Source organism: Antennarius striatus, chromosome 6, assembly GCF_040054535.1.
Source record: "Antennarius striatus isolate MH-2024 chromosome 6, ASM4005453v1, whole genome shotgun sequence".
In the NCBI taxonomy this organism is placed as follows: domain Eukaryota; kingdom Metazoa; phylum Chordata; class Actinopteri; order Lophiiformes; family Antennariidae; genus Antennarius; species Antennarius striatus.
Window position 1 is genome coordinate 3719956 of NC_090781.1, and position 21206 is coordinate 3741161.

At 43.7% G+C, this 21206-nt stretch overlaps 1 protein-coding gene across 5 annotated transcripts in view; it reads right to left on the reverse strand.

The window, feature by feature from the left end:
* Positions 1 to 288: 288 nt before the first annotated feature.
* phldb1b (pleckstrin homology-like domain, family B, member 1b) overlaps positions 289 to 21206 on the reverse strand; it is a 73294-nt gene continuing 52376 nt past the window's right edge. For 2 of the 5 annotated variants that reach the window (XM_068317025.1, XM_068317029.1), the window contains 17 exons: positions 18671 to 18988; positions 17841 to 17987; positions 17607 to 17744; positions 16287 to 16415; positions 14928 to 15083; positions 14170 to 14280; positions 13976 to 14065; positions 11795 to 11956; positions 9013 to 9150; positions 7674 to 7790; positions 7429 to 7531; positions 5981 to 6293; positions 4826 to 4916; positions 4314 to 4460; positions 4010 to 4229; positions 1764 to 1849; positions 289 to 697 (listed from right to left, as the gene is read on the reverse strand). In XM_068317025.1, coding sequence (XP_068173126.1) covers positions 557 to 697; positions 1764 to 1849; positions 4010 to 4229; positions 4314 to 4460; positions 4826 to 4916; positions 5981 to 6293; positions 7429 to 7531; positions 7674 to 7790; positions 9013 to 9150; positions 11795 to 11956; positions 13976 to 14065; positions 14170 to 14280; positions 14928 to 15083; positions 16287 to 16415; positions 17607 to 17744; positions 17841 to 17987; positions 18671 to 18988 — 2607 coding nt within the window. In that variant the 3' untranslated portion in view covers positions 289 to 556. The remainder of the gene's footprint in view (positions 698 to 1763; positions 1850 to 4009; positions 4230 to 4313; positions 4461 to 4825; positions 4917 to 5980; positions 6294 to 7428; positions 7532 to 7673; positions 7791 to 9012; positions 9151 to 11794; positions 11957 to 13975; positions 14066 to 14169; positions 14281 to 14927; positions 15084 to 16286; positions 16416 to 17606; positions 17745 to 17840; positions 17988 to 18670; positions 18989 to 21206) is intronic. The other 3 variants (XM_068317026.1, XM_068317027.1, XM_068317028.1) reach the window with 3 other exon arrangements.

The following is a 21206-nucleotide window of genomic DNA, read 5'->3' on the forward strand; positions in this document are numbered from 1 at the left end:
TGTAGTGAACTCTTGAGCTGTGATTGGGCAGCGTGACTTTGGTATGTGGAGTACCGTGACCCTGGACATGTCTGAGTGGGAGGAAGCGCGCCAGGAGCCCCCATCCATCTCCAGTCCCACTGACGACTCGCCGCTATTTAACCCAGTATTATCACTTTAACCCTTTAAACACTGTCTAAACAGAACAAACTCACGATTGAAAACTCAAACAAAAACATTGGCATTTTTGTCATTTGGCAATTCTCTATGTAAAAAAAAAAGGAGAAAAAATACAAAGGTAACTACAAGATCTACATGTGCTGATATAAAAAAAGGCTTTTTATAAATTGTTATAGTTGGTTTTATATACAGTGTGTGTGTTTGTGTGGTGTGCCTGCATGCGTGACAGTGTAGGTGTTTTGTGTGTGTGTCTCCCTTTATCTATCCAGACAGAATTAACAGAAAATGTGATGAGAACATTAAACTCAGAGTGTGTGGCGCTGAAACAAGGCGTTGTGTCGCTGCCGACTGGAAACGGCCCGTCGAGTCCGTGATGGAGTTCCTGCCATGTTCCTGCTCAGTTCATGAACTGTGTGTATCCCTCCGCTCCAGTGACGATCACATCCATCCAGATCCTCATGGCCTCTGCCGAGGGGGCCACCATGAAGTAGAGGCGGTCGTGGGTCTTCACGCAAAATGTCAGGGAGGGGTTCGGGCTCTGGGGTACAGAGAAACAGACAAAAACCAGAACCGCATCAAGACCTGATCCACCGGCACAGACTCAGACAAGATGAAGTGTTTATGAGATGAAAACTAGGCTCGTTGTCATGGAGACAACTTTTTAAAAAAAGGAACCGTATGAAGCTGTTTAAGAACACTGTATGACAAGGGTAAATAACATGACAGGAGAACCTGAAGATGTTCCATCAGCTTTTATTTAGAAAGCACTTTGACTTTAAGGCACACCTTCAATGAATGGCCCATTGTAATTTTTTTTCCATATATAAAGCGCACTGGATTATAAAGGACACTGGATTATAAAGGACACTGGATTATAAAGTGCACCTTCAAGAAATGGGCTATTTTAAACCTTTTTCCATATATAAAGCACACTGGATTATAAGGCTCACCGGACTATAAAGCGCACCTTCAATGAATGGGCTATTTTAAACCTTTTTCCATACAAGGCACACTGGATTATAAAGTGCACTGGATTATAAAGGGCACTGGATTATAAAGCGAAACCTTCAATGAATGGCCCATTTTTTAAAAAAATTCCATATACAAGGCACACTGGATTATAAAGCACACTGGATTATAAAGCGCACCTTCATTGAATTGGCTATTTTAAACTTTTTCTTTATATAAAGTACACTGGATTATAAAGCGCCTTGTTGGTTTTTTGAGTAAATTAAAAGCTTTTAGTTGCGCCTTTTAGTGCGGAAAATACTGTAATGACATCAACAGACATTACAGTATTATACATTATGTATTATATTAATTAATGTATTATACATTAATATATACATTACAGAAGCGAATTTACAGGCAGAGAAACCCAACAGAACCCTCCTGTTTCAGGTGTGACAGTCTTCCATCGGACCATTCAACACGTTATTCTAACATTCCTTCACTCTTTTAAATGTGAACCCCCATCTAAACAGTGAGAAAAACCCAGATCACAGAAGGTGACAGCAAAATCAAAATATGAAACATTCAACTCAACACATTTGATGGAGGAATCACCGGCAGAAGAAACAGCAGAGCGGAAACGTGAAGCGTACCTTGGTGGCGCTACGGAGGTGATCGTAGTAGACCTCCTCTATCGCCTGGAAGTAGATCACTCCCTTCAGCTTGGTCTCATGTTTGTCTGCGGGAGGGGAAATAAAGTGAGTTTGTTAAAAAAAAAAAAAAAAGATTCAATGCGTTGACATGACAGCCTTTCTCCAATAGTAACGCTAAGAAGCATCACTCTTCCAGAATAACGATGGGGGAGACGTGACCATTAGAAGACACAAGAAATCAAACTTTTGATCATTGACAATTAGAGGATCGTGATGATGGATGAAAAAAGACAACCACAGCACTTTTTTTTTCTCTCCTCTGTTTTTAAAACCAACAGGCCTCTCATTGTGTTTTCACACTTGACTGCATTGTTACACCACTCTGGTAAACGGTTGCAGTTTGTTTCATCAGCCACTGCAGAACTGCAGTCAGGAACCGGTGGGGGAACTCGGCAGCCCCTCTTCACCTCCAGGCGCAAAAACACTCCAGCAGCCAACTTAAGAGCAGTAGGTAGAAGAAGCTGCGCTTCATTTCGAGGAATAACACTTTTCTTTAAATATGCAGCTATTATCTGATAATGACCTCTTTAGCATTCAAATAGCCCAGCGTCTGCGTCTCGTCAGCCTGCGTGGAAATGAGCAGAACTCTTGCTGGCAGTTGAGGTTTCGATTGAATTAGCGGTGCTTCATGACGGATGCTTGTCACCTCTCCTCTTCCTCCCGTTCAAGGTCAGGACACACGGACAGGAAACGCATCTCAATCAGGCGGGGGGACGTGGCGCCGCACACGTTAACCACTGCCGCAGTAATCTCGCTGCGCCGCCTCCCTTTTTCAAGGCGCTAACGCTTCAAGCGCAACCTTCTGAGGACTTCAAAGACCTGACAAGCGAGTCAGCGTCCCAGAAGCCACCAGCACCACCCAATCAAATTACACCGCCGAGCAGCGCTACATGCTACATGTAGCGCTGCTCAAGGTCCTGAGGACACATGTTCTGTCTGCATTCACTCACAGCAGGAAGGTCTGCTGCGTTAGATGTGAAAAGAATTTAACCGGCTGTGACTGCTGGCATTTACATACAGATAATATAATGCATTTATAATATAATATAATATAATGTATTATATTTCCACCAAGGGCCACATCAGCCTATTGGCTGTCCTCAAAGGGCCACATGTAACTTATAAATGTAACTAAATGTAACTCAATGTAATTTAAAATAAATGTAACTACTCCTTAATGTTAAGTAACTCTGAATATATCACTTACTCAAGTTACAAACATAAAAGTTACATAGAAAAAAATATGTTATAAAATGTTATAAAATAAATCTTTAATTTGTCAGGTTATTATGAATAAAGAAAAATAACATCAAACACAAGTTACGACATTAACTCTGTTCAAAATGTCTTTCTCAAAGTTAAAATGGGCAGAATTACTGCATTGTGGGAAATGTAGTTTTTGGTCAAAGCACACGCTCCCCTTTTATGCTCTTGCGGGCCACCCAATAAGATGTGGAGGGCCACATTTGGCCCCCGGCGCCGTGAGTTGGATACCAATGATATAATGTATCCCCTCTGACCACACAGCAACACACATTTAAGTACAGATGAGCAGGACCATCTAACACACACACACACACACACACACACACACACACACACACACACACACACACACACACACACACACACACACACACACACACACACACACACACACACACACACACACACACAAAATAAGTTTACATAAGTTCAAACTTCACCTCAATACTGAACAGATGCTAACGATTTTAGCTTACAGGCGAAAAGCTTTTAGTTTAGAGACAAAAGTAATGCTATTAGCTGAGGGACGACGCTAACAGTGTTAGCTTTGAGACCACAATGAAGGTTTCTCCTTGAGGTGTCTGTGGGAGTTTTCTCTGGGTTCTCCAGATTCCCTCGCAAACATCTCGTCTTCAAGAAAATGGATGGATGGATGTAAATGACATGTTTAATCCACTGGGGGCGCTACGATGAGCTGGCAAACTGCCCTGAGTGTACCCCCTCCTCCACAGCCGGCTGAGATAGGCTCCAGCAGATCTGTGACCCACAAATTGGATAAACCACAGTAGACGGGAGGACTGTGGTTGCAATTGTCTCATCAACAAGAAGATGGATGGATGTAAAATCTGAGCTGAAGCTACAAGCATGTTATTAATACTTATTAGAAATAAAACAAAAAGTTTTAGCTTGGAGGGGCTCACCGACGTAGTACGAGAAGGTTCTTTTGAGGCGGTCGAAGACGAACCAACGTTTCTTCCAGGACTTGATCTTTCCTCCCATCTTCACCAGGTAGCCCTTACACATCTTCTCTGTGAGGATGACCTGGTAGCAGGTGTCCACGCTGTGACCCGAGGACTCCACGTGGGAGCGCAGGTCGAACTCCTCCTTCCGAATGGGAAGGTATCGGGTCATGGGACGGGCCTGGACACAGACAGGAGATTTAAATGGCCATCAGGGGTCAATGCAGGGGTAATAAACACACTAACATTCTCCTGTTTCACTGACCTGAGACAAATTCTTGGCCCTCATCTTCACCTCCTTCTCCACCAGATGCTGCCGGTGGATGGTCTCGTCCTGCAGGCGTTTCTCCACCTCCTCCCTCCTCTTCCTCTCCTCCTCCAGCATCTGATGGCGAGCCAGGCTCTCTCGTTCCTGAAGGACGAGACATTAAATATTTTATCATCCTTTTTCAGCCAGTCATAATCACATCGTGTGCGAACACGGCGTCGCTCTGTTGCTCACTTTTTCTTACTTTGGCAAATTTTTCAATCTTAAAAAATCTTTTCTAGACTGTGATAAAATCAATGTCTTCAAAACAATTGATTTTAAACAAAAAAAAACCACAAGAAGAAAGGAAAGCAGAGTTATAATTTCCTGTCAAGCGTCATCTTTTTCTGATAATCAGCCTAGATCTATAAAACATTGACTAACATGAACTTTATTTTGAAATTCCGGTTCAACGCCATTGACAAACGCTCCAGCGAGCGTCATCCATCACCGTATGGACTGATTCTTACCCGTGACTCAATAAGTCTGGCTTTCTCCAACTGAGCCTCCTTCAGCATCTTCTCCATCTCCTCAATCTTCAGTGTGTCCACTCCCCCCACACTGGCGTCAAACAAAAGTACACAACTTATACAATTAACCACAAATCATGATGTCGCTTCTTTTAATCCACATTTTATCTACAGAACTAAACCTCTGGAGTATGAGAACCAATACAAAACATGTTTTTATAATGAAACCCCTTTAAGACGCTTTGGGCCAACCATCAGCTGGAACCCAACATCAGTGTGTGGCCAAACGTGTGTGTGTGTGTGTGTGTGTGTGTGTGTGTGTGTGTTTGTGTGTGTGTGTGTGTGTGTATTTCTCATGCAATTAAATAAATGTAACAATGTTATGTACGTAATTAAATACATATAATATCATGATAATATAATGTAATATGTTATACATTAATACATTGAAATCATTTATAAACATAATATATAATAATTATATATCTTTTATAATTATATCATAAAGTAATATAAACAATTTTGATATATATACATATATACATATATATACACTATTATTATACTATTATATTATTGTTATTATTTATCATTTATAATAATATTAATGATTTAATATAATTGTATTACTATATATTATATTATTATTATTATATTATTATACAGTATTTAATATTCATTATCTGGTGTTCATTATGAAATAATGTCATTCTCATTGCGGGGTCTCTATGAGCATATCATCGGGGTGTGTCCTTCCTGGTCATGTATATTGGGTGTGTTCTATTTGTTTATGGTATTTGGGTGTGTCCTACTTGGGAGTGTTATCAGGGGGTGTCTTAAGGGATGTCAACAAGTAGCAGGGTATTTTTAAAAACGCATATTTTTTCCCTCCACTGAGAAAAAAATTAGCATCCACATGACATTTGTAAAAAAAAAATGTGTGTCCACATTTAAGAGCATATGTGGGTGGATCGATACCTTTATAAGCATAACAGATCAATAATAACTCCAATAACGACAGGAGCAAGGACCAGGACATGGGGAAAGTCAATTGCATCTCAGAGTTCTCCCACCAGCTGGATGTGTCTTATCTGGGCGTGTTATTGGGGTGTGTCCCCAATAACACGTGTGTCCCCATTACTGGGTGTGTCCTACCTGGACAGGTTATCGGGCGAGCAGGCAGAGTTGTTCCCGGTGGACACGCTGGTGTCCAGGCTGTCAGAGCTCTCCAGGCTCAGGGTGTCGTAGGGCTGCTCCCCGGCCGACAGCGGCTGATGGTGGAGGATGGAGTGGTGAACCGAGGGAGGGGGTGTGGGACTGCAGGCCATCAGCGGCGAGTAAGAGGGCGACAAGGTCAAGAGGTGCGTCTGAGAGCCGTGGAGCGCCTCCCATTGACACTGGGCCTCGGCGGCGGCTCGCTGTTTGAGTTCAGCCAGACGGCGGCGCTGCTCATCGATCACCTGCTGACCTGGAGGGAGGAGGGAACTGATGAGCGGACATTCGGACAAAGCGGGGGCTAAACCTGTATGGAACAGCATCGAGAAGTCATCATTCGATCACCACAGACCAGGACACTAGGTAACACACACCACACATACGAGGATGTGGTCAAAGAAATCTACAGAAACCCAAAAGGTCAAAACCACAAAGTTCAGTCTCTGCCTCCTCGTATTTCAAACCCTTTGTGCTGCATCTGAGGAGGAGTAATAGAGCCCAGATCAATGGATTCACAGGCGCCGCTCACTGAACACTCAACATGCAACATTTATTCTCTGCTGGCAGAAGCATTCATGGAAAATTGATGGGAGAAGAAAGGCCGGCTCCACGGAGCAGAAAGAAGACAAAATGAAGAGAAAACTGAGGGGGGAGACGAGTTAATGACACAGCTGAGGTGGGGGAAGAGGATGAAGATCGTTGGGTCTGAAATTATCAGCTGCCACGTGTCGGTTCTGGCTAGCTTTGATTCATAATAAATAAAAAGCTGCCAGACAGGATCGAGTTTGTGATGAGACATAGTCTTCAAGACTCCCCTTGGCTTTCACCTGTGTGTTCAAACTGGCTCCTGATTGGCTCCCTGTTACGTTCTCTGCAAACTGCTGACATTAAATCATCTGTGACATTATTTTTAAAAGCTTGTTTGCAACTTGTTTGGCTCTTGATGGACAGATTTCAGAAACTGAATATTAACGGATGAGAGGATGTATGCAGAAAACGGAGAGCGTGACCCCTGGAGGCATCAGGGGTCACCTGCTGAGTTCCCGTCCGCTCTGTCTGAAGGCCAGTGGCTCTAGAGCAGCGATGCAGAAACAGACACATAAAGAAAGCCTGAACTGTACAAACATGAGACCAATTCAGGGTTCCTACTCAGAACTGATCAGATTGTGTGCGTTAATTTATGATGCCTCACATTTATTTATAAAGACAAGCTGAGAGCCAAAAGCATTTTCTGTATGGGTATGAAAAACAAAGGAATGGGTGATGAATACTTCTATCTGCATTAATGAGTGGTCAATGCTGGACATTAGAGAGTTAGTAAAGTAAGAAATGATGAAGAGTGAATCAGTCTGTGTTGAGACATGTCAGTGGGCGTTAGTTCACGCTACCTTTCTGCTGCAGAGCCAGCTGTCTCTTGGTCTCAATGTCCTGCAGGGTTGCAGCCAGGTTCCTGGGGAGGCTGCCGGTGCAGTTGGCTACCAGCAGAGGGCTCTGCTGGGTCACAGGGAACAGACATAATGGTTGGGATAAGTCCCGAAAAAATTTGGATGGATTTTTTAAAAAGTCTGTGTTGGAAATTTGCAAGATGACTAAATGACTAAATACAAAGGCTGATGGTGTGAAGTCTGAGTACCCTTGAGCTGGTGTTACGTCCCAGTGTTGATGTTCCATGTTGCACAGGAGACGCTGAGCCAGATTTAGCTTGATAAGGAGACTGACCCGGATCACTGTCCATCTTAGAGCGGAACACCTGAAGAAGGACAAATAGTAGGAAGTGTTGCTTATAAAGAAATCCATCTGTGTGAGATGGAAACACCCGAACAACAGTGGAGAACAGCAGGAATGCAGGGTTCATTGAAACATGACAATAATCCACAAAAAATTACATCTGATGGACACACATTCATAGGTTTTTTTATTTGTACAGTATTTTCCGCACTATAAGGCGCACCTAAAAGCCTTTAATTTTCTCCAAAACCAACAGTGTTCCTTATAATCCAATGCACCCTATATATAAAAACCTATATATAAAAGGGTTTTAAAATCGGCCGTTCACTGAAGGTGCGCTTCATAGTCAGACTCGGCTGTAGACGAGGTGATGACCGTCTACAAGAAAATGGACGGACGGATAGATTTCATTGATACACTTGTCTTATCCAAATACAATTCTTTAACTGACTCCATGTATTTGTTTTATGTGTGTTTTATGTGTGTTCAATGAGTATTGACAGATTAGATTTGAGGAACAATTTTGTAATTGTCTCATCTTGAAGATTATGTGAAGTATTTTGTTGCCTTCATTTTAGCTGGATTCTTATTGTGGGTTTTTTTTTTAAATGTTGATAATAATCTACACATCTAAAATCCAACACTAAAAAAAAAATCCAAACTCACAGTCAGAACAACACCCTGCTAAAAAAAAGTGTTTCTTATAAAATATCAAGACGGTGTCACATGTTGGTGTGTAGTCCTATAGGATACCAATATTTACCATCAATCAAGTGTATTATTTTATTTTTTAATAAAGATGCAACAACTGTCTGTCCCGTGTTTGCCTTTTCTACTTTAATACACCACAGTTCTACCAATTCACATCAAACCTGTCTGGTGTGCCCTAAAAAAGGTTGCAAAATGCAAAACTTCAAGAGCAAAGAGTTAATTGCTGCAATCAAGATGTTCTGGAAAACGAAACCCATCGAAGAAGCAACAACTACATCAATTAGACAAGAGACGAGTCATTTAGAGTCATTTGGCTGAACTGACGTCCTATCGGAATGAAGTCGCTGCGTCGATGCACCACACACTCCCAATCCTTTTGTCAAAGTACCATCGACTTTTTTCTGTTACGGTCGTCTCGTCTACTAGAAAATGGATGGATGTATTAATCATCGGAATAATCAGTGCAGAACTACAGCCCCACATAACAGGAAACACACACAGGTGCAAGTGGAAGAAGAAGGAAAGGTGTCTACCTGCAGCACAGGCTGTCGGCCTGACGGAGCCTTGCCTGATAGAGGAGGACAGAGCTGGCTGGAGCTAGCCATCAACTCCTGGTACCACTGCTCTAAATCTAGCTTGGATAGCGGGGGCCTAGAGGCCTCAGATGGGCGCTGGAGACCACAGGAAAGCAGCAATGAGAGGAAATGGAGGGAAGGAGAGAAAGGAAAGACAAGGAGAGATTATAGAGCATCCAAAGACAGCAGGAAAATAGAAAGAGGCATTTGTTTTCTACACCATAGTAATGTAATTATGGTGTTTTTAAGACTGGAGATTCTTAAACAAGCACCCTCCAGCTGCTATATCCATATTTTACATGTCTCTACTCTAATCCTGTGCTGCTGCACTGACCCAGTTTCTCACATTTAAGTTTTAATCTCATTTTGTCTTGCTTTAGCCTTACACTATCCCAAACAAACATTCTTTGTTCATGAGAACCGTATTCTGAAAACACATTTGCTGATTGAGACATAAAGTACATCAGACTCTAAAAGACTTTCAAACCATTCACAAGTTTCACAAGCTTCTCTACTCTCAAAGTGGCTCTGAAATTTGGGAACAGTCGTGGGTCGGCTGTACTGGATCCAAGCAACAACCAACAGAGACACTATATTTGTGATTGTGCACTGCCCTCTAGAGCACAGTCACAAATGCTTGTGAAACAAATGCTTGACCCTCTCTGATACTCCTCTTCCTCCCCGACCTTTCTTTCTCCAAGTCTACATTCACACCCCACTAACTCAACTTCTTCCCCAGAGTTTCTGTGCTCTATGTCCTCACAGGTTTTCTCAGGTTCTCCCCTCAGCCCATCCGCTGCGGACCTGCTCCTCTAATCACACCAGTATCACCCCTCATCTATCCTTTCTTCCTTTGTGCCACCATACAGTCCTCCATGCAGCTGTAGTTGTGCTTTGAATTAACCGTTTACATGATGGGGAACATGTATTGAAGACAACAACCCAGGAGTCGGCGAACGCAGCCTAACTTTCCCGTCCTCCCTTTCAGCGCCTGCATCAAATCGCCTAACTGTAACCATAAAGACACTGAATCAATCTCTCTCTCTGTCTCCTACCCTGTCTTTATCTTCATTGTATTTCTTTTCCACCCAAGGCGGATGGCCGCCCAAAGAGTTTCTTCCTCAATGAGGGTTTTTTCCCTGCCCCTGTCACTTATCCTTGTTCTGGGGGGTTCTGTTGGGTTTTTCTGTCTGTTAAAATGCTTTGAAATGTCTGCTGCCATGATTACGCGCTTTATAAATAAAGTTGATTGATTGTTCATGAGTTAAAATAAAGACTGCTTTTATTTGAATCGATGACTGGTATGGCTCCTGAGAGGTGGGATCCAGAGATCATGGTTAATGACTTTAGGGTGAAGACGGGCGTAAAGGTGTTTTGAATCACCACGTGATATCTAGTTCACCTGCTCAGTGCTACCTAGAAACACTACCATAGGCACGATTTATCTGGGAGGATGATGTTATGCTGTCATATCTGACCTTCTTTCCCACCATCAAACATTATGAAGGCATACGGAAGCCACCCTCTCATCTACCGGGATAAACTGCAACACAGCGGTATTTAGTTGGGGGCTTGTGAGTATCCCCACAACTGCCCTGCACCTCAAGCCTGATGCAACTCCAGAGAAGAACAAGCTCCAACACCTGCTCAGGATTTTGGATCCAGGACCGAGACTATACGTGGAGGTAAGCCCCACAAGATCCAACTGATAGCACTCCACCTCCGACACAAGCTCCAGTTCCTTCCCACCAGTGAGGTGACATACCACATCCCCAAAGGCAGCTTCCAGCGCCTGGGTCTGGTCCGTCATGAGTCCCTGTCTTCACTACCACCCATATGGCAGCGCACCCGACTCCATCAGTTTGCCCTGCAGGCCCCGGGTCCACAGGGTTGGGGAAAATCTGCGTTGCCTTTTCAGGCTGAGCCCGAACCGGCCCCGTGGCAGACCTGGTCACCAGGTGCTCACTGATGGGCCTTGAGTCCAGGCCTGGCTCCAGACGTGGGCCCCGGGCTTCCTCCAGCAGAGCCACTCTTTTCCCTCCTTTATTTCTCATCGGGTCTTCTGAACCATTCTTTGTCTTGCCCTTTACCTAAGACCTGTTTGCCTTGGGTGACCCTACCAGGAGTACGAGTCTCCTGACAACACAGCTCTCAGGATCCTTAGGGCACACAAACCTCTCCACCACGATAAGGTACTGGTTCCTCGGAGACGCTTGTTTCAAACATTTTTTTAAAATGACCTCCACATTGCAGTCTGAAGAACTTTGAGACTGCAACTTTTTTCTTCTTGCTTAAATAAAATGCCAGAAGAACATTTAAAATCTGCCAATCTCTTTTTTAGATTTTTCCTGCGTTTAAAACCAAAAATACAGACCTGTTGGTTAGAAATGAGTCCAAATGAGGGAAGACCCCAGCAACCGGTGCCAGTTTAATGGCGTGCCGGCGCATCAACTGCTCAAACCCAGAGCTCACGACATATTACCCCTCTGGGCGGCCAGATTGCCCCCCCCCCCATATGTAACCGTGATTATACAAAATTAAACAGATGTGAATAAACATCAAAAATAATCAGAACTGAATGAAAAATGCACCAAGATGCCACTCTCCTCACTTCCTTTCATGCCCTCTCCCAGCATGCACTGAGAAAGAAAGCAAGAAATAAAGAAGACAAGAAAGAAAGCAAGAAAGGAAGTGTGAAAATAAGAAATGAAGCAAGAAAGAAGAAGGCAGGAAGACAAACCTCCAAAGACAAAGAAGGGGGGAGGCCATGAGGAGATGGGAGGCAGGAGAAGGCAGGTTCTGGAGCTCTAGACTGAAGGGGCTGGTAAAGCGGAGAAGTAGGGGAAGAGTCCACTTTAGGCATCCCATAAATATGATCCACCTGTCCTACCGTCATGTAGGCCTTACACACACACACACACACACACACACACACACACACACACACACACACACACACACACACACACACACACACACACACACACACACACACACACACACACACACACACACACACACACACACACACACACACACACACACACAAAGGAGAGAGAAAGACAGGCAGCAGTGAAAACAGACCGCAGTGCGAGGGACACTGGATGACATCTTACTGCGAGAGGAAGCCCAGAGTGTATTACAACACTCACCAACACTCTAAGACAGGGGTACTCAGTTAAAAGTCACGGAGGTCCAGTTATTAAAATTTCCTCTTTGTAAAAGGTCTGAACCCAAGTCCAGTTTGTGTCCTACAGCCGGCACCTATGTCCACATTTTCATATATTATCAATTTTCAATGCAGGATATGTTAACTGTGTGCACAGCTAGGAGAAGAAGAACGGCAAATGGGCAGACGTAAGAGGCAGGCTCATAACTATCACAGGGGATCTTACAGACATCTGATAGCTAAGATTAGGGTTATGAGGGGGGGTACAGGGCATTGATAGGGTGATGAGGGGGTGTACAGGGCATTGGTGGCTGACTTCGTGGAGTGGTGCCAACAGAACCAGCTCCAGCTCAACGTCTCCAAGACCAAGGAGATGGTGCTGGATTTCCGGCGGGCACCTCCCTCTCCACAACCAGTGATCATCGAGGGCAGTGAGGTGGGGGTGGTAGAAAACTATAAGTACCTGGGACTGCAGCTAGACAGCAGACTGGACTGGTCACTCAACTGGGACTGTGTGTACAAGAAGGGGCAGAGCAGGATGTACTTCCTGAGGAGGCTGGCCTCCTTCAACATCTGTCCTAAGATCCTTCTCATGTTCTATCAGTCCGTAGTCTCCAGTGTGCTGTCATACGCCATTGTGTGTTGGTGTGGGGGGGCCAGGAAAAGAGATATGGACCGTCTGAACAGACTCATCCGCAGAGCGGGCTCAGTGGTCGGGCTGAGCCTGGACTCTGTGGATATGCTTCTGGAGAGCAGGACCATGTCTAAAGTCAGAGCTATCATGAACAACACCAGGCACCCCCTACACACCACCTTCTCCCAGCAGAGAAGCACCTTCAGCGACAGACTGCTGTCACACAGCGCCTCCACAGAGAGACTGAGGTCCTCCTTCGTGCCCCGTGCCATCAGGGGGTACAATGACTCTCTCAGGAGGAGCGAGGGGGAGGTGGCGAAGTCAGCACGGGGTTGAATGGATTTAATTTAATTTTATACTGTTTATATATTTTTTAAAATTTTATACTGTTTTATATTTTAATGTAATACTGCTATATTTTTTAAATTTTATACTGTTTCTTTTTTAATTTTATACTGTTTATATTTTAGTTATAGTTTAGTATATCAGTCCTGTTAGTGCTGCATGTGTCTGTTAGTGTAATGTATGTCTTGGGGTATGTCCTGTGATATCAGTGTTTCTGTTTCTCCTTGTGTTTATCCAATATTATTCGTTATGTAATGCCTGAGCAGTGGATACATACAAGTATCTATCTATCTATCTATCTATCTATCTATCTATCTATCTATCTATCTATCTATCTATCTATCTATCTATCTATCTATCTATCTATCTATCTATCTATCTATCTACCTACCTATCTATCTATCTATCTATCTATCTATCTATCTATCTATCTATCTATCTATCTATCTATCTATCTATCTATCTATCTATCTACCTATCTATCTATCTATCTTCAGGTATTAGCATCAACAGCCAACAGCCAACAAAGGTTGGACAGAAGAAGCCATGATATTTACAGAGGCCTACATCTAATGCACAGCAAACAAGGACAGAGTGGGCACACATTCAATGAAATTAAATTGTCTTAAGATTTTAGATAACTCCAACAACACATGAGGACCTGGTTGTCATTAAAACACTCAGAATTCACCAGGTGCTCAGACAGGAACCACAGGCAGGTCAACAAGGAGTGTGTGTTCAGTGCGTACACAGACTGTTTCAGCAGGCCTCACCTCTCTCATTGCAGTGGACGACCTGGGGAAGCTCTTCCCCCCCGTTAGGCTGTGGTATCTCTTATCCAGGGCCACCAGCCTCTCCTTCTCCTAAATGTCAACACAGAGCGCATTTCAGGACACAACACAGGTTTGGCGTGTCATACACATCAGACACACGTCACAACCATCCAACATCAGATTGAACTGGTCACCTTCTGGAGCATTTGCAGTGTGAGGGTCCGGTCTTTGGCCACGCGATCATACTCTTGAGAAGCCTGGATACTGAGTTGGTTGGCCTGGTTCTCCAGAGCAGACATCTTCTCCTATACAAAGACTTACATCTTTAAGTGGTTAAAAAAAACCCTAACTGGCATCATTAACGGAGCAGAAGCCACTGAATACTGATCAGTACGGAAGAGAAAATCCAGGACATTTCTCAGCATCATATGATGAGTTGCTTTGCAAAAAGTCATCAATAAGTCATGGTGGAAAAACTGATTTCTGGTGATTGTCTGAAAGAGTTGTTGGTGTTATGATCATTGTACATCTGTAAGGGAACTGTAATTTTCTTAGAATTTCTAGAAACATACATAAACTACAAAAATACAACCTCCATTGTGGAGCTGAGGCAACAGTTTTATATACAGATGTGTATCATTAATTTTAGCAGATCCAGCCAATGTAGACTAGCGGGATTTTTCTGTCTCAGCAGAGGTGTGTACTCCTCTGCGTGTCGTTCTAGTTCCATCTGAGACAACATTTCATCAATTACTGCATAATAATGAAACTATGGACCCTAAATCCTCCACATCTCACCAATCACCTCTGCCTGCTGCCTGACATATGTGATCCAGCAGCTTCCTTATGCTAACAGTAACCTGCCGATGGCTGTTTGGACAATGAATCTTGTTTTACGTAGGAGGACATTACTGCAGACCAGATGGCCACCATCTGCCAGGTGGTCACTCACCTTCCTGCGGGCCATGCTGCTGTGGTACTCCCCTCGTTCCTGTAGCAGCTGCTGGCTCATGGTTTCTCTTTCCTCTTCCAGGCTGCTTTCTCTCTCCAGCTGCTGAAATTCCAGGTCCTCAAACTTTTTGGTTCCTGCTTCCAGTAGCTCTCCATCCTGGAGAAGTGCCGCAGGCAAAATCAGCTCCCATCATGAGAGGAAAGACTCACAGTATTCATTATTCAATAGAGCTCATTCTAAGAGTAGAATCCTGTAGCTACTGATAGCAAAGCCAGCAACCATTTATTGTGTGAGGAGTTAAGGCATTACTAGTGTGGCTGAAGCTCTGCAGGAGTTACCTAAAAGCATGTCAATCAAACAAGAACATGCTTCCCCTGCAGCACAGTGGCTGGTTGATTCTCAGAGTTCCTAACCCCTTACATCAGAAATACTTGAATGAAAACTGATAATGTGGTCTAGCACATCTTGGCGTCTGTAAAATGAGAATATGATTTAGAACATCTCAACATATGAACACTGAGAACATGATCTAGATTGTCTTTGCGTATGGAAACTGAGATCTATTATCTAGGTCATCTTGGCAGCTGGAAACTAATAATGTGATTTAAAACTGTTTTTCAACTTTTTTGAGGCATGGACCTCTTTTTTTTTCATAGAAAATCTGATTATCATTTCAAACTTCATCTTGTGTGTTCAGTTCAGTCCGATGATAAACAAGACAGTCAGAGAATGCAACATCCTGCGACACCCCTGAATTTAAAATTTTACCTTGACTTACACATTTTTCTGCCTCTGGCTTCCTGAAAATGTTGCTTTTTTGTTTTGTGATTACAGTGCGCCCTCGCGCATTCGCGCATCAACACTCGCGACTTCACCTCATCGCAGATTTTTAATAGGTAGTCACGTGATACCGTGCGTTCCATTAGCTGACGGCATCCGGAACGCATTAACCGCGAGGAACGAGGGATCACTGTATAACGTGTCCAGTTTTCGTTCCATGAACCGGTTCAAAGACCTGACAGGAATTCAAACAGCTTTAAAAACAGGAGGAACGGTCACACAGGAGGGATCCAGTCCAGGTATCAGTTAATTGATTAGTGAGCAGTTATACAACTTATTCGAGCCAAGACCAATCACAGAAAAGATGCAGCTCAGACTCACACATGCAGGGATAGAGTCACATGATGCTCATGTGACCAGCTGAAATGACCAAGAGCTGGGTGGTGACCTGACAGTTTCAGTCACATGGGTGTGGAGGAGGGAAGCCTTAAATTAACGAACTGACTGGATGAGATAGTTGTGATGGAGATATAATAAGATGCTGCTGCTCTAAACGCTTCTCCTTCACTGACAACCCACCCTCTTGAGCTGTTCCTGTAACTGTTCCCGCAGAGACTCGGGACAGTTATGAAGCTGGTTCTTCAAATCAGCGTAGCCCTCCTGGAGGCTCTGCAGGGACCGGCGCTCAGCCTCAACATTAGCCCTTTCCTGGAAAGACATGTCCACACACAGAAAGGGTGGAGGAGAGAAGGAGAGAAAAACACACTGCTCAAAATCCACGCCATGCGCACAAAAAAGCTAATGTTAGCCATCAAACTGGTGGTGACAGACTGTTGGGTCAGAGCTCGGTCCATCAACTCTGCCCAACATCACATAACATTACATGCACATTTATGTTGGTCTGTAGTAACAAGCACGCTCAAGGCGCAGCGGCTCAGGACCAACTCTCCATCTAACCTTGTAATTTCGTTATACAATCATTTGATTGATTGATTGATTGATTGATTCCTTCATTCCTTCAACCCAATTCATCTCAGACTTCTCAGACATTCGATTACTTTAACATTGAATACTTGAACACCATAAAAGGAGACATCATTCATCAACAAATCAGATGATATCATTTTTCAGGAGGAAGGGTTGGACTGATCCGACTTCTCTTTACCTAAATATATCTGGTCAAGGTACTACACCACACAGGGCAGTATCTACATTCAGGTGGATGAGATAGTTGTGATGGAGATACAACAGGTCCAATAAGTAGAGTTTTTATGGCTTGAAAAAGTCCAGCAATTCCTTTTAATCATCACATGACCACTGTTCTGAAGTTCTTGTGACTGATACTGTCCCCAGACATACCACTGACAAACAACAGAAATGGGACCAAGGTGCTAATCATAAGCTCAGGAGTCAAGTAATATCTTATTTTTTTGTCTTAACTAAACTTTTCAAAATGTTCCTTTTAATGGGTGAGTCTGAGGACCCCTGCATTACAGAACTAGAGGGCCCAAACAGCATTTGAGGAACAGTTTCCTCTTCCCATGGGTCTGTCATGCAGATATAGTAAATGTGAGAATAGAAAGGATTAGAGGTTAATGAATGTCATTAGTTGGTCCAGCAAAGAGGAACACATGAAAAAACCCCAATGCAGACCATCTCTGGATGGGTCCCAGAGAAGGTCTGGGACACGTTCGCCTCTCCTGCTCAAAGATCCTCTGTGCAGACAGGAGAGGTGACTCATGTCAAGAAACCATCGAGAGGGTGGGGTGAGACTAAATCACTCTGTCCAGGACACACAGGCACGTGTATGTGTGTGTGTGTGTGTGTGTGTGTGTGTGTGTGTGTGTGTGTGTGTGTGTGTGTGTGTGTGTGTGTGTGTGTGTGCGTGTGAACCCTCACCTTGTCCTTCTCCCTCTGGATGCTGCTCTCCAGCTCGTCTAGCTTGAGCTGCAGCTGAGATATGATGTCAGTTTCCGCCTCTATCTGGTCCAGCTCCGCCTGCCTCTCGCCCTGCAGCAAGGCACGCTCCATCTCTGCCTGGAAGAGGACACCACACACAACCTCCATCAGCTGCAGACTCACCCTCATGTGGTCTCAACGGTCCACGAGCATCCACCTGCCGTACAGTTCTACCTCTTGTTTGGACTCCTGCAGCTGCTGCTCCAGTTCCATGAGACGGCTTTTGAGCTCATCGATTCGAGCGAGGATGCGAACCCGCTCATCTTCTAGGTAGCCCAGCTCCAGACGACCTGCACCACCTGAACTGGATGTGTCCTCATGCTGCAGGGAAAGGAAACCAGACGTCAAGATTTAAATGAAGGAAATGAAGCTCAGTGAAGAAGGGAGACTGAGGATGAAGAGGATTCCTGTCCAATAACTCATAAATAAATGAATTTAAATGAGATGTCTTGACTGTAATTCAGCAATAGTTCTCTATCTGCAGTCCTGCCCACACCAATTGCCTTAAATTTGACAATACTGACTTATTGATCTGTAAAGGGACTGGAGTTGGTAAATAAGTGGAGCACAATCCTCTACTGAGGCCTAATAGCCCCATATAATACAATTTGTTGTTGTTTGGAGTCGCACTCGGTTCCACAGATTTATAGACACTGACTGACTAAGTATGTTCATGCATTCTCCATCATCACGCATTTATTACTACGAAGGCATTAGAGAAAGTTACAGTAATAAAAAAAGAGAAGAAAGAATCTGGAACTCTTTATCCATTTGGGATCTAATCTGGCCCATTTTCTAAACAGGTTCACAGGAAATCTGGATATATACAGTAAATATGTAGATTACATAAATACAAATCAGATGCATGCATATTTATACGGATTAGATAAATCAATGAACCATGTACAATCTGACTTTACAGACTTTACACTGGTCTGTACAATGCTGTACAGACCAGTGCAGACCTTCTACGTATATTATTAGAGCACCTCCATCCCTCTGACCTTTCTGTCTCCATTGTGCAGTGCGGATGCTGTGCTGGCAGCGAGAGGCGTCCTCACCTCCTGATGAGTACTCTCTGTGCTGCTACACTCCTCCTTCAGGTTATCCTCGTCACTCTCTCTCTGTTTCTGTAACAGACGGATCGAGGCTGAGGGCGTTATCCCTCCCAACACAGTTTCAACAGACGCCTTCTGCCCCAAGCTATCCATCAGCCCTCCGGGGAAACCCATCCTTCCAGGACCTGGGGGCTCCAAGCCAGTGCTCTCTCCTTTGTTGTATTCAGCACAGAGGTTCAGGATGGTCTCCAGGCGCTGCCTCTCCTGTAGAAACAATCAGAGACCACAGAGAGACGTCACATCAGATTCGTCTCTTCTTGATAATCTCAAACATTGACACTCTGAAATATTGAGTGTAATCTGAGGCTGTGTGAACACACACATACAGACAGACATCCAGACAGACAGGAAGACACACAGAGACACAGATACATTTAACGCAAATTTATATCACAGATCAGTACTGGAGATGAACAAGTAACTATTTTATGAAAAAATTACATGTACATTACATTAGATTTTGATAGGAGCCTGTCTACCTGAACAGCTGTTCTCCACATCCACACATGGATTCAGGTTCTAATATAATACCATGACGTTACTTCAGTGAAACCACTTTGCGCTGCTACAAGGCAATATTTATTTAAATCTTGTGCAACTTTAACTAGCATTAGCTGTGGCTGACTTTGGCTTAGGTTGATGCTAATATGGAGAACTTTCCTCTCCCTGGGTTCCAACGGGGTTCAACTGTGCGTCGTTCCACACAGACGTCACTTTTCAAAATGAAACATCTTTCAGAGTCCGAAATAAATCAAACGGAAGTAATGTAATTTTTTCCTTTCTGTTCCAAATGACCCATGAACCTGTAAAGGACCAGCGACCCGGGGGTTGGGGAGCACTGCTGCAGAGCATAAGGGTTGCTCTTATGGTCCAGTTCAGGCTTCGTTCTAGTTCTTCAGGAACTGTTCTGGTGTGTCTTGCCCCTCACATTACAGTGAGTGTAGCTTTCCACTCAAAGAGCATCTTGAAAACAGTCACAGCCCCACCACCAGCTTTAGTCTGTAATCTGGGGACAGCTAGCTTTTAACTGAGTGAGTGGGTTAAATACCCCTTTGGGCCTTGAAACAATGTTATATATCCACAGAATGAGTTGTGCTACAGACAGTAATTGGCAGTCTGCTAATGTGTCCTCCCACTCAACATCTGCTCCAACAACCATATGGATCAGACCAGCCAGCATTCGGACTCCTGCCTGTTGGGTTGGGAAAGCTGTTTGAAGAGTCATTTGATCACCAAATAACAAGCGATGATGAGGAGCACATTGACAAAACAAACAGGTGTTTGGCCTCAACATAAACCAGATGCAGCACTATGCCTGATGTCACAAATAATGCACCCAATTCACTACATGTTGAGAGATGAGCAGGAATCTACTATTTACTGTTTTTAAGGTGGTTCTTTTAGAAGTCCAACCATATTTTGACATCCAGTTTCAAAGCGGTGGTGTATTGTAATTATCAGTGTTCGTTTGTTCGTCCGTCCGTCCGTTAGTATGTACACCAAATATCTTCACAACCGTCGCAGATAGAAAGATGAAACAAAAAACACATCACTCAGGCAGCAAAGGGGATGAAAATGAGATGATGACCTAGAAAACTAGGTCAAGGTCAAATTTAAACTTTGTACGCTCATGAACTGGGTAAGATAGAAAGACGAGGGAGAAGGCCAGTGTGAGCAAAACCATAGATCAAAGCTAGTGCTTTGATCAATGACAGTAGGTCAGAGCACTACCTTTGGTCTTTGACCTACGCAAGTAGGTCAGGGTAAAATTTCGAATTCAGGGTGTCGTGAGATGTTGCAGTCGGTGACTGAGGGTTCTAGTTATGTTTTGAAGTTGTTGCTTCCACTGGCATTAAATTTCCTTTATTTTCTAAGTCTGTAAGTCTCTGAAGATATAATTAGCAGGTTCCTTAGGGCTCTGTTTATTCACAACACAATATCAGGCTATGTGAAGTCTCTATGTGCTTGTTACAAATTACAGTTTGTTTTCATTCATTCATTTATTCAAGAAGCTTTATAAATGTATACCTTTCTGATTTGTGCCTTTGCAAATTAAACATTTCACAAAATGCAACATAAAGCTTCTCTGTTTTAGTTTGGCTATTTGAAGTTACCTATTGGTTGAGTTGATTTAGAAAACTTAATGGAAAGAAAAGAAAGTAGTCAAGCATAAATTGGCATGTTGGACTTGTGATTACAAGGAAGCACATCAGCGCATCATTCATGGAGGTGCGATGGAATTTCTCAGTGGCTTCAAGCTTGGTTTAGCCTCTCTGACCCTTTCTGTTACCTCTCCTCATCTCCATAAAGACATTGACTCTATCTGGCCTATCTGCCCTTCTCTCTGTCTCTCACCCTGTCTTTATCTTCATTGTATTTCTTTTCCACCCAACTGGTCAAGGCAGATGGCCTCCCACCAGAA